At 33.4% G+C, this 14,968-nt stretch overlaps 1 protein-coding gene across 1 annotated transcript; it reads right to left on the minus strand.

Moving 5' to 3' along the window:
• Window positions 1-1,764: 1,764 nt before the first annotated feature.
• Window positions 1,765-10,414, minus strand: scaf (inactive serine protease scarface). The gene is made up of 8 exons (XM_011501436.1): window positions 10,280-10,414; window positions 8,147-8,317; window positions 7,478-7,665; window positions 5,913-6,971; window positions 5,241-5,395; window positions 4,650-4,930; window positions 3,746-3,999; window positions 1,765-2,663 (listed from the first exon to the last, which is right to left on the minus strand). The coding sequence occupies exons 1-8, from the start codon at window positions 10,359-10,361 to the stop codon at window positions 2,433-2,435; spliced, it is 2,421 nt and encodes an 806-aa protein (XP_011499738.1). The 5' UTR covers window positions 10,362-10,414; the 3' UTR covers window positions 1,765-2,432.
• Between the last annotated feature and the right edge of the window lie 4,554 nt (window positions 10,415-14,968).

Here is a 14,968-nt window from a genome sequence, read left to right on the forward strand (position 1 = left end):
GTAAATATTTTACGAACATTAATGCACATTTCTGGAATGACTTTACCAATTATTTTATTGCTATAAAAATAGGATTGAAAGAATAAAAAGAAACAATATATTTAATATTGTAGGAATAAAATTTTTAACAATATTATTTTTCAAAAAATTAAATATGATTGTGATTTTTTTTTTTGCAAATATTTTATAGCTATGAAGTTTACAAATAAAGACATTTTCATTAGATGAAAAGTTGTAATAGATATTATTCAAATAAAACTTACAATAAAATTTGTTGTATGTGAAAAATATTACTTTCTACTCATTGTTTATAGATAAATAATTCATTTATATATTTTGAAACAGAAAATTGATAAACGTATTTTAATATCGATAATAATTTATATTAGAAATCCTTCGTATCGGATAATCGTCAATTTTTCTAGTTTTATGTACCATCAGCCGATATACGAATTATGTTAACTTGAGTTATAAGTTATACTTACTTAATAAATATGTGGGATGTAGCCGATAATGTAGAAATCTCAATAAACCGTCAATGATTTTGTATAAAACTATATGTACGCATGCGTTGTTTGTTCTAAATTTCATTTTTACTACTGTGTAGATTATAAATTGTATTTACAAAATAAGATGTGCTTCTAGCGATAATTACCTTTTGTAATTAGATTATAATACTTATTCTAACGGATAAGTAAAATTTAATAATAAACATGTATGGAATTTTTATTTTATAATAAAATTATAATAAAATAAAATATTATTATATAAATTATGCATTAAAAATTGATTAAAAATAATTGCTGGATTATATATATATATATATAAAACGTATGCTGCTAGTGTTTTCAGTACTATTATGTGAGCTTAAATTTTCTGTAATGACTTGTATTGTGATATTAATATGTATGTATATATATATATATATATATATATATATATATATCACAGAAGCCATCAGTTTCTATCAGGAAATGTAAATTTATATTCTAAAATGTTTTGTTATTATTAATGTCGTAAGGATTAAATGGTTAAAAAAAATTGAATCTAACAAATTTTTGTTTTGTATCACAGTTACTTAATTTACATTTATATATAAGAAATATAACAGTGCATTTGATTGTACATACATTTGGAATAAAAAAAAAATTACATGTCTTTTGTAGTTAATGTTAACGTAATCTTAAATTTAAGCAGAAACGATTTAACTTTTAATTCGAGCTTATAATAGTAATCTTATTGAATATACTGAATTTTTTTACACTTTACGAAGATTAATGAATAATTTTTCTATTCATGCAAACATGATTTAGTAAATCGATACGACGATTCGCATTATATGAAGTACTTTCGTATATTATAAGTCTCGTGTGCGCTTGTGTGCTCATATTTTTTTCACTCTCCTATTTCAATTGAAAATAGATGAATTTGTTAAAATTTTTGCAAATTATTATTATTATTATTATTATTATTATTATTATTATTATTATTATTATTATTATTATTATTATTATTATAAAGAGACATTAATTTACTGTATGTCAGTTTGTCAAAACTTTGGGAATAATCCATTAAGAACTAATAAATAGTACCTTTGATGGTATTAATTAAACTTGTTCTGCGGGTTTGTGATAAAACGTCATCTACGACTATACGAGATAATATAGCACTAACAGTTTTATAAAAATTCACTCTATTTTCATACATATACTTATGCGAATACGTATATAATACAAGTGATACAATTTTATAAATAAATTTAAAAAATTATGTTAAAGTTACAAGTCCCGTTAACTTTTTAGCGTGTATAAAAAAAAAATATTTTTCTACTACATTATTGAACACGTGGTAAAAGATATATTGTATAGAATTTCTCTCGTATTATTAAAATTGCTTATCATATAGTTTAACAGACAATATAAAGAATATTATTTCTTAGGATATTAACAATTGTTTTTCCCCAGCTCCCCAGCTCCGGTATTGTATTCAAAGAGAAAACGAAACTTAGAATAAATAAATGGACACGCGAATTTGGGCTCTTATTCCGAATCTCGGTTAATTCGGTGATTGCAATTTACGATTCAACCTACATTCGGTTTTCAATTGGGTCATAAAACGCGCCTCAACCAAAGCAAAATGTGAAATTCACAATCGAAACTAACGGATGCACTGTTCGATATATGACATACAAGGCATCCAATAGGCTATAATAAGAAATTATCTAAGAAATTACTCTAAGCCCGCTCTCTTGGTTTATTTCGTGGCAACGGTGGCTGTCCCAAGGAGAAAAAGACACAACACGAGAGTCCCGACACGAAGAAAAGGAGCGCCGTAGCTATTGCATCGGCGATTTATATACTTCGTTGGTCAAAGGCTGCGTCTTAATCCTCACGATCGCTGCTCAGTCATTCGCTGCGCTCAGGATAGGCTTTTTATACTGGAGGTAGATACTGATTGGCACCCGAGGGTAAGGTACCCTGCTGGCAGTCGCAGGGCACGTCGGGTTGGCTAGGGTGGTAGTGAAGACGCGAGGGCGTTTCCTGGGCACGTTGATTTTCGATGGGCGTAGCTTTGCTGCCGTAGATGGCTTGGCTCGGGGGAGCCGCCGGTGATTCGATCATGGATTTGACCCACTTGGTATCGACGAGTGCGAAGGTCGCGACCTGAGAAGCCAGACAGATTGGAGAAGGTGGCGTTAGATTTGCGCAATGTGATTGTTGGAATGGTAAGTCGGGAAGTGAGTTGCATTTATAAGGACATGGGACTTGCATGTCAAGACTCAAAAGCACACTCGTTTCGCCTCCGTTCGCTCCTGCTATTTTCAGCCATAATTATTCTATGATTATTGATTGTGATTTATGCGCGCTCGCTCGCCTATATTTCATAATGAATATCAAATTAAATTTTATTATAAATTGCTTTGTCATTGTAGCATTATTCGTAATTGTATACCGATTTTGATGTTTGAATATTTATGGGCTTGATATCGATCTCGCGAGAAATTCATAATGCATTTTTTTTTTTTTTATTTTTTTTTTTTAAGTATTTTAATAAGTCCACTTATCGCCTGATTATTCAGCTTTGTGAAATTGCTTTGCATATTGCCATAAATGTCCATTCGAATAAAACTGACTACATCTCGTTTGCTCGGTTAATCTGTAGAGTTGCAAATTTTACATGCCCTATTCGTGTAATATTCGTCAATTATTCTAGGCTGTCACACTTAAATGTAATAGTTAAATTGAATGACTTGTGAACTTTGACGAGTGCTCATTATAGGTTAGAGATTCATAAATCATCGAATCACGAGTTTTGAATTATTTAAAAAGCAAAAATTCTCTATGAAAGTATTCAATTATTAAGAAAAACTAATCGCTAACACTTCCATAGGAAATTCGTTCGAGCAGATTCAAATATCCACGATCGATTGTCAAATATTGCTGAACCTATGGACTCTAACGCCTTTAACGAGAGTACCTATGATATTATTATTATTATCATTATTATCATTATTATTATAATTATTATTATTATTATTATGTGGCATTGGATATTAAAATATAAAGTATTTTAAGAAACAATCGTCGGAGAAGGCAGTGGACCCACGCGACTTTCATGAAAGCCTGTAGTACCACTCTATATTAAGCCTCTCCTGCTCTTTCTGCTCTTGATCATCTACCGACCTCCGTCCCCTTTCACGACTTCCCGAGAAAGTTGATTTATCACGCTACGCTCATATATGTACCTGATTGGTCGGAAGGCAACCTGTGTCCTGGTTGTAAACGCCGACAAGCTCGTAATTACCGTCGCCACGGTCGCAAGCAAGAGGACCGCCAATGTCGACCTGGCACAAGTTGTTGTTTTGTTTATGAGCCTTGGCGCAGACGAGGCTGTCGTCGATGTCAATGGAGGATTCAGCGACCTGGAGTCTTTGCCTGCATTGGGCGTTGCTCAGAACGTCGACGTTTATCTTGTGCATAAGCGCACCGGCTGCGTGAACTGTTAAAAATAAGACGGGGTGTAACAATCGTGGCACACTCGTTGTTCGTTTGTTAATCATTATATTATTGAAATATGGCTCTTTCATTGTATTTATCTATTGCTTTTCATTACCGTAATGAAGTGATATTATTTGTAAATAATAGAATGGATTATTTTCATATCTTCTTTAACTGTGGGAAACTTACGGTGACCTACATTACCACCTACGTACGTTGCGTACGCATCATTCAGCCAAGTACCTTATACTCAGGTTTATGAACACACATTATTTTAATACATTATTATTATTTGTTTTAAATTTTATTCCGCTAAACGTTACGATTCAATTGAAATTATAAAGAATAATCAATCATAATTCTTAATTCATAATTGAAATATAGTAAAGTAAAAATAAAAAAAAAAAAACAATATTAATTCCAAGCTACAGTGCTTTTTAATTTCACACTCATAAATAGCCATAGAATTATGAGCTAAAAATCGAAATAATAGCGAATTAATAATAATGTACAAATGGTAATAACGTTCATGGGAAGTAGATCACAGTAGTCGTTTCGTAACGAGGGGTAAGGAAAATGCATGAACCTACACAGTGTGACCTGTGAGCATATCGATGACGTACATGTGAAATAATGAAAATCAATACATACTCTGTAAAATGGTTTTGCCCCATCCAGTTGAGATGCACTTTCTCTGCGGTGTAACAGCAGGTGCGTCACCAATGCAGATCGTGTCTACATGAAGATCAAGTTTTATCGGGCTCTGCAGGAAGAGTAAAGCAGTGTCGAAACTGGGCGATCCAGGTTGGTAGTTCGGATGAGGAACGATCGAGTCGACCTGGACGATCTCGAAGGGCAGGGGTTCTTCGTGCTTTAGATCGTAGCCCAATTTCCATTCTCCAGCCTTTATCGACACTTCGTCCGGATTCAGACTGAAATAATTTATTTAATGTCAATTATCGAACTAACTCTAAGTATGGCACGTACATATATTACACATACCTCGCGTAAAACGCATGCACACGTATACGCACAAAACAAATACAAAGATAATATTCACTTTAATTAATTATTGAGTAAAGCATTGATGTAATAGAGGTAAAATTAATATGCTTATGGTACTACAATATAAGATAAATATTAAACGATTAATATTACATTAGTTACTTACGTAGTTTAGCTATGCAATATTTCATATCAATTAGAAATTACTTAATAATAATAATATTATAGTAAACTCACCCGTAAACGCAATTAGCAGCGGTGAGAATTAAATTGGGTGCGACAATAACACCCGAGCAAAGCAGCTTTTTCTCAGTATTAGAGAGAATCATTGCCTGCCAGGGAATTTCTCCGAAAGCGACTTCAACGTCGCTGCGTACGCCCGTCTGTTTCACCTGTAACGATTTAATTTATCATGGTAATTGGAAGTGAAGAAATTGGAGTGAATGTCCATAGTCTACGAGTGATGGTTGACGAGAGAGTATTAAAGTAGTTAAACACATAACTAGGGTTGCATTCTACACGTAATCGCTACATTTAAAGTTTGTTCTTCTGAAATTTGCATTATACATAGCACACAAAGATTGTCAAAGAAGTAAATTTAATTTAAATTTTACCTTTCATATAATTATAATAAAATAACATTTTTTCGTCCTTTATTAATGAAATTATTTTTATGAGAGTTCATATATTCATTTCAATTGTTTCATAACAGAGGTTGAACCGTAACATCGTCAATAAGAAAATTTTTTTCTCTTTTTAGTTTTTTTTTTTTTTTTTTAATTTCTTAATCTGTTATTGAATATTCGTTTGAAAGGGCAAATAACGTAATTGAATTAAAAAAAAAAAAAAAAAAAAAAAAAACAATAACTATATTTAACGCTTATTAGTTGGATGAATCGAGTGTATTTAAGAATTGAGTAATAATGAGTTCAAATATACTTGGTTGATTATTCCGCACTGTGCGCCAGGTGTATGAGGTGAAATTATAACTGGACTTTCATTGGTTGGTGAGCTATCGTGTCCTTTTCCAAATCCAGGAAAACTAGGCAAATTAGGGAAATTTTGGAAGAAACCAGGCTTTTTAGTCGTCGAGGGCAAATTAACAGGCAATATGTTGTCTGCGTTATTAATAATGTTGGTTACTTGGGGTTTCTCGGTGGGTTGCTGAGGTCTGAATGGGTTTAGGTTGGATAACTGATTAGTGATTTGATTAGGAATATCCTGTAGGGCAGGCAAACTCGGGAAATTGAAAGTTTTTTCCACTTGTGGCGATTGACTGAGTTTCACAGGCTGATTGTTATATTGCTGTGGTCGTTGAGATTCAACGGGTAATAATTGCTGGGATAGATCTGGCTTATAAGATTGTTGGAATGGTTGAGGTTGTTGTAATTGAAATCTGCCAGTTTCCTCGGGTTGCTGAGTTTTCTGGGGTCTTTGGAATTGATGATATTGATTTGGTTGATCGGGGTACTGCGAGTTCTTTGAGAATTGGGCTTTGTGGGATTGTTGGGGCTGTTTGAATAGGTCTGGTTGTTGGAACTGTTGTGGTTGCTTAAATGCATCTGGTCGTTCAAAATTCTGAGGCTGAAATGGTCGTGGCTGCTGTTGAGTATTTGCAGAGTCTTGGAACGGCTTGAACTGATCGGCTGTTACTTTTGTATTCTGGAAACTGGGTTGGGGTTGAAGGTGAGTGGATATTTGATTCACCGATGAGAAAGTTTGTGGCTGAGGAGAGGCGAATTTAATGGGCTGCTTTTTGTTGGACTGGAATGGCTGTTGGAAGGATTCGCTGGGCTTTACGACGGGCTTCTTCGGCTTGTTCTTTGAAAGATTGAGAAATGTAGGGAATCCCTGATCGTCGAAGCCACCGCTATAATTTGCGGGCAAATTTCCTGCTGGCCAAGGGTCAACGTAGTTCGGATCGCGACAACATTTGCCAATTATTCCATTGTCGGGATTTTTACAGTCCTATAAATATAAAACAACAAGAATTAAATTACTTCATTGCATTACGTTATTACTTATTATCATGAATCCTGATTTACAATCAACTCTAATATTACATTGGACGTTCTATTGATATTTTGAGTTTTTAAAGTATCAAATTGTTAAATTATTACTTAAATATCTTAAATCTAACGGATATAATATTGATTTTGCAAAAATAGATAAAAAATTTTCATTGATTTCATCAACGTATCATCATCGATAATTAATCGAATAAATCAACGAATAAATAAAATAAATAAATAAAAATAAATCCAATTAATAATTGTAGTTATAATTTTAATTATTATTGTATTATGATAATTTATATGAATCGTGAATGCTTGTATGTAAATTGCTTGTTTTTTTTTTTTTTATTAATCAGCAATTTTCGGAGTAATAAATTTAAGTAAAAAATTGGTCGTAAGCGTAATAATAGCATTTGTCAAAAATTCATAATTTTTCTATTTCAACATTATAATACTTACGACTAGGGGTACCCGTCTTAGTAGTTGCTCTTTGGTAAGTACAACTGGCGTTTCACTAATCGTTCCGATCAAATTGCAAAACTGTTCTTCAACGCAAATTAAGGCAGCTGCGCATCCGACTTGCGGTTGTATTGGTGGGAATGCAAATTGCTGGGGATTGTTGCTGGGTGCGATATCATTTCCGGAGTCTAAAATGAATTTATATACTGTCAAAATTGTCATTTATGTTTGGTGCTCAAAATTATAGAGAAAATTGAAGCTTTCGGGTGGCAAAGAACGATAAACAGCAATCTTATGAATTTTGTAAGATTTGGAGGGGCAAACGTTTAAAAACGACGAATTCGCAATTATCGTGAAATGTCCTTATAACCGGTGTGTTTCACTCAAGAGGGTGACGAGCTTCGGTGAAAGCTTTTGATCTACCCTTTATACACTATGCTCACCGAGAATCTTTCACGGCGGGCAAGCCTAGCGTCGATTCGCTCGCGCGTAGTTGAGCGTAGCTGTGCGTGTGCGTACGTGTGTGGATGTTGATATGGTTGTGGATATGGTTGTGTATAAGATGAGAAACAAGACTTAAACGCGAGGGTAATGCTTGTTGGTGGTGGAGATCGAGGCGACACGATACGCGTAAGCGCGAAAAAGTAAAAGTAATTTGCATACGCGTACCCTGGGGTTTCTGGGGGGGCTGAGAGAAAGCGGGCACATTGCTAGAGGACGAGCTTCCGAGAGGCGGCAGGTAGCCGTTCGACTCGCCGGCAGAACCAGAATTATCACCGGCGCTGAGCTCGCCGTCGCTTTCGCCGCCCGAGCCAAAAAGTCCGCCGGGTGCGCCTCCACCTGCAATTTGAAAAATCAAGTTTCTCATTATTCGTAGCATCTTAGCGACGCGTATATTGGTAACGTATGAGCTTGTTGTTGTTGTTGTTGTTGTTGTTGTTGTTGTTGTTGTTGTTGTTGTTGTTGTTGTTGTTGTTGTTGTTGTTGTTGTTGTTGTTGTTGTTGTTGTTGTTGTTGTTGTTATTGTTGTTGATTGATTGATTGATTGATTGATTGTGTGCTTTTGAATGCTGGCGTTGAAGATAAGTGGTTAAAAACAGTCCTTCCATCGGCAATAAAAATTTGCCGACGTTTAGCACGGCTCGAGGAATGCTTGCCGATAGTGATAGTGAATAAGTAACCTCTCGATTATGTGATTATTTTCTCATGCCAAATAGGGATAGTCTCTCCACTGATAAATCTTCTTTTCATACTAATGAAGCCGAGACGAATTTGAAAAAGCATTCTTTAGCCTTTGATTTATACGTATTTATGAATTGAGCAATGTACTTATGGAATGCTTAAATGGGTCGAGTTACTATGTAAAAGTGTATAATTTTCAGACTGTTAATATGACTCATCTTTGGTAAAGTCTTTATTTTAAGACTACTTTTTACGTTTGTATTAAAAATGTGTTGATACTTCAGGCAATTAATATATTATTCATTCAAGAATTATCATATTTCGCAATTATTGTACGTATAAGCATCATAATGGGTGGAATATAAGTATAAATATTATGTTTTTAGTATGTTACAACTTAGTAAATCACATGTTCTTTTATCATTAATAAGATATTAAAATTAAATTAATTATTACGCGAATTACTTAAAATTCTCTCATTACATTTAATAATACCTCAATACATTATTTATACTTATATCGTGACGTATTAATGTTTTCATAAATTCTACGTTTATTATTTATCATTTACAATTAACACGATGCCATTTATTGAAAAACTTTCGTTCCTAAATTTTCATATACGAATTCTTCATCCGCCCGATTCGTCCTGCATAACGTCACCGCGTAACGATTGAATATCATTAAACTTTCTTTAAGTAATCCTTTGAGAATAAATCATCGACACAATGCATTCATTCGATATTATTATAATTTGACATAAATAATTATAGCACATTTAATCGAATTTAATCGTATTATTTATTTTTTAATAAAAAAAAAGAAAAAAGAGACTGTTTTCACGATAACATTCAAAGGGGGATAATTGAATTAAAAAATCGTTGTATCGTCGAATAAAAAATGAGAAATTTTTTTAGAATCACTTTTTGTGCTTAGTAAATTGTTCGCAATTGAAAAACAAAATTGGAACAAAACAAAATTTAATTTTTATAAGATAGGATGAAACAAAGTATGTTTAAATAAGATGACAGGCCAATTAAATTATGACGATAGAAATGACGAATACACAATTTTATTCAATTAGTAATTAAAAGAAATTTCAAGTAAAAAAGTTCCACTAGTTTGGATAATCATCGTTAAAAGTACTTTCAACAATTTTAGTGATATAGTTATTTCGTGACATTTAATAATAATAGACATTTGTTAATAAATATTAAAACGAATAGTAATATTAATTTGTACTCAGTGGTAATTGAAATTATTGTACTTGAAATAATTTAAGCTCATTAGTGTGCGAGTGAAGATATTTAATAAGCTTTTACTTGAGATCTTATAATGCGCGATCAACGTGCACGCGCAAACACATACACGCACTCGCACACACAATCGTTGCAAAAATCATGCATTAGAATTCTTGAGTAATTAAAATATTTAAAAAAGCTGGAAATATTTTGTTCACAATCACAGGACGTCCTTTTCAAGATCGCTTTCAACTGGTCGAATATTTCTATTTCTTTTTTCGTTTTTCATTTCATTTTTCATTTTTTGTTCTCTTAGAGCACATCCGACAAAACGATTTCCAGAGCGAAATCACTCAGAACCTCAACGCTTGTAACTTACTAAAAGTGGATATTTGCGCTAAACTCCCATAATGATAAGCCAATAGAACTAGTGCCACTAAACCGTAGTGAGCGGAACCCATTGCATTCGCACTTGTAACGAAAATCTCGAATCTGTACGCGCCGATCGTCTATGCTCAAGTGGCAAAGGAATACTGACGCTCCCTAAACGATCGCAACCTTATATAAGCGCCGCATGGTGAGGTCATTGCTCAATTAGCGATCAAATTATCTGTTTATCTCAATATTTTCCTCCTTTCGCTTCCTATTCCATTTCCTTTTCGATGTAAGACGAGCCCAAAAAAAAAAAAAAAACCAAGTTCGTATTTATTGTAGTTACTCTGATAAAATACAACATAATCGTGATATTGATATCCTGCGTACCTCGCGTCGTTGTCTCTTTTACGAGCTCGTGGCTGATGAATTACGCGAAAGGCGGGAAAATATGTCAATGTAAATCTTGATGTTGCGAAATCAAATAAATAAATGTTAAATTATTTTCTTTTTTAGTCATGGCAATTGAAAAATAATCAAAAGCAAACGTTCGCTCAAAAGAGAAATAGAAATTTCGCATATTATTTAGCTTCTTGTAATTTTACTATTTAACAGCTGTAAGACTAATATTATTCTTAATCATTTTTTTGAGGTTTAATACTGCGACTAATATCACGATTGTCCATTTATTTGTGTTTAAAATTGTCTATGAGATTTTTTGAAGCTATACAACAAAATTTTCATATTAATGCTTCTCTTTACCACATTTAATAAGAAAAATTATATGAAAACAGATTCCACTAGTCCTAAAGTGACGTTGTAATAAGTTGAATTTGTACGAGAATAAATACTCAAAAATCATTAAAGATTTTTCGATGCAATACAAAACCACGTAAAATTCCTTTCAAATTAGCAATTTATTATATATATATATATATATATGCTTGCGTGCGCGTGCTTATGTTTGTATGTGTATGCGCGCGCACGTGCTTGTGATGTATAAATTTTGATCATTTGAACGAATTAGTTTATTAAAAAATATTCATTTTAGTTTCCACATGTAGAATTGAAAAAACTTAAATAGCTGCTTTAATTTATCATAATCAATCGTATAATTTATAATTTGGGCATTAATAAACCATCCATTCTTTTATCTTAATTAGAGCATTGCTTCATTACAATTATTATCGTACTGCTGAAAAATGTAGCCTTGAACTGAAAAAAGGAATCGATCGAGAAACTCGAGTCTCCTGAAATTAATTTTTTACGTGTTTACAGTTTTGAAGATCTCGAAAAACGTGTTTTTTTTTTTTTTTTTTTTTTTTTTTTTTTTTTTTTTTTTTTTTTTTTTTTTTTCATTCTTTCATTCTTTTCTGATACAAGTCATAAAGCGATCGCTTTTTTATATGCCGAATAAAAGATCGAAAATCTCAAGTACAAATTGAAACGTATCCCATCAATGTCTTACCTCTGTCGATCGAGATGCGTTCAATTTAAATAAAGTATCCATTGTTTGTGCGATTGAAATTTCATGCAAAGATTGCGCAGCTATTAATGAGAGGCTACGCGTCGTGGGATATATGGAAGTTGCAATTTTTTTTTTGGTGAGTAAACAGCATGGAATAACCAAAAATACACATAAGACATTAATTTTCGTATCGTCGCGTATATTCCCAATTTCAAGATTATATTTTGAAACGGGGCTCTCTTTTATGTTCACTCGACTGTTAAATTCGCGATTACAGAAAGAATTTAACGATACGTTTTAGTATGAAAGCACCATACTTTTTCTCAACTATTACATTTTATAGTTTAATAAATAATACAACATTTTTTTTATTCTTAATAATTTATATTCTTAACGATTGTCATTGAATAAGAAGTATAGAATACGCTAAAAGCAAATGTTACTTGATAAAATAACTGAAGCGACTTATACGACGATATGAGTGTATGTTTAATGCAATATGCAATATCTCAATATTATTATGTGCTAGAGGAGGATTAAATATATTAATAAAGCATTTGTACAATAAATAAATTGGCAAGCAAATTCGTAATTTTTTCTATTATTTGACGGCGCATTTCGGACATGAAGTATAGCTTCTACTGGTATATAAATTTTATTTATTATCAATTAAGTATAACATTAAATATCATTCACAAGTAATCATTACCGTGGGCAAAATTATATTCTATAAAATAATTGATGAAAATTGTTATAAAAGCCTCAAGCTTCTAAAATGAATTGCCAGTTATAAAAACAGGTAAAATACATTTTCTATATCGGTAAAGTACATCTGACGCAAATATACTATGTATTACATTTTGTATTACATAATATTTATTATTATGTCTTGTAGCGTAAGGTAATCCTCGTGTATCAGTGAATTTAATATTAAAATAGACTTACACTAAGAGAAACCCACGGCTCACAGTCTTCTCGTGTACTCGCATGCTCGAATAATCGGGGGCGCAGACGTTCATTATTTTGCTCGCATACTCACAATGGGGAATCCCGTCGCGTAAAAAATGACCGGTCATTCGTACCGAGACCGCGGGACAGATTTTAAAAGCCAAGTAAAGGGAAGATAAAGCGATGCTGCCAGTAGAAAGCAGCTAGAGATTCGGAGGTTCGGAGCCTATAGTTCAACGGCTTTAATGTAAAATTGTATTCGTAATTTGCGTAGTTACCGGTAATCACGCGATTTATATTCGGAATAATGTGACGAGACCGATCACCGTTACGGAAAAAAGTTTCAAGGACAAGAAAACCAATCGTATTTTCGTAATGCGAACTCATTATTTACAAAACGCAACTGTTACCAATATGCGCGTAGAATCGAATAAATTGATGATGTCGATGATGCAAATGCAACTGAAATTTGACGTACAATTTAACGTTTTTGTTACACTGCAGGATTAATTTGACAGTAACGAATTGCATTCGTACTGACTGTGGTGATAAATTCTTAGGGAATATTCAACGGCATCGATGCATCTTATCGTTAGTGTTAGCCGCCGCTGAAATTCTGGTTAATTTGTTTGCCGTTTTGAAAGTGAAGATGTATTTATTGATAAAGAGTTATTGCAAAAACACGCGTTAATCGTTTGAAAGATTTAATTTATAATAATAATTTAGAATTATTATTATGTTGCTTAAGTTGCTATTCTATTATGGCCATTTCTATTATGGTCAGACTGAAACAAAGAATTCATCATAGCTTCCTTACGTAAAAGCAACAACATACTTATTCTTGCAATTAAAATGTAATTAGGACGTTAAACTACGCTGTGAAAGTAGATGGGATGTAGATTTGATTATAATATTAAACTGACTTTCCCTGTCCCAGCCTCTTGGAAAAGGAACGAGAAAAATTGGTGCCCTCCAATTGACATAATAATACATGAGAGTTTAGCCAACCTCGTACTGCTGCATCTCCTTACAGTCGGCAACATTCGACGAATAATATTAAAAAATAACCTCATAATAACATAGACGGTGATCAATGTACTATTTTGCTTTATTCGTTAAACTTGGCGAGCAATGATAATTCGGCACTAAGTATATTAAAATCATATTCATCAAAATTAACGCATACGGATCAATTTCCCTGCAATTACGATGCTCCGATACTCAATGGCCTTACTCAATCCCTACAAAGGGGAAATGTACGCATGTGCCTCTCTAAGTAGCAAAACAAGAAAACAATACAAAAAAAAATAAAAAACAACAACAAAACAAAACAAAAACAAAAACAAAAACAAAAACAAAAACAAAAACAAAAACAAAAACAAAAATTGACGCCAATAATAATATGAGTAATAAATTCCATGGTTAATCCAGTCGTAGCTTCGTACCTTCGGATGTATCACGGCAACCAGAAGTCGCGGCGTTGGCGGCGGCGATGGAGGGGGCGGGCTGGAGTGCGATGGGACGGCGAGGGGTGGGGCGGTCAAGACTCGAGTCGCGAATTCTGACGCGGCGCCCTTGCGACGCATAAACAAGCCTGACGTAAGCCATTCGCGCGAATCCTCTGGGGCATTTTAACGACTTTCTCCGCTCGTATCGCCGCGTTTCATGCGTATACGCACACCTTAGAGGAGATACTCGCTCTTTTTTTATCTTCGCTTCGTCGCTCCTTTTTTCACGTTTCTCCTCATCCTTTTTCCTTTTTTTTTTCTTTCTTTTTTTTTCCTTTTTCTTTATTCTTTTCTTTTTCTTTTATTCTTTCAGAGCAACGCAATCGAAGAAATAAATATCTTTCACGGCTCCCGATGTTACGGCGCCTTATGTTAATTGGCTAGCGAGTATTTCCGTATGCGTGTGTCGCGCTAACGCTCGAATTCTAGCGGCGCTAGTCACTTTAAATTTTTCAAAAGTCTTTCGAAACTTATCGGGCCCGCGACTGTCGGATCGAGATAACCACTCTTGAACGTTTTAGTTTCATTATGACCGCTCGATTATTTATTGATTCTTGACTTTCCAAAGCTTTCTTCAATCCCATGATAATTAGAACATCGGAGGAAACTTGTAAATGATACTCTACTCATGTACGTGGATACAAGTGATTTATTTGATCCAATTATGTAAGAATATATTATAAATGCGTCTTCATTTTTCAAGTTAAGCTGTGTTTAATGCAATGACTTAATGATCGTTGTAAAGTGTTGGTAATAATACGTTATAAATTAC

Source organism: Ceratosolen solmsi, unplaced genomic scaffold (genome assembly GCF_000503995.2).
Source record: "Ceratosolen solmsi marchali unplaced genomic scaffold, CerSol_1.0 scaffold3, whole genome shotgun sequence".
NCBI lineage: Eukaryota > Metazoa > Arthropoda > Insecta > Hymenoptera > Agaonidae > Ceratosolen > Ceratosolen solmsi.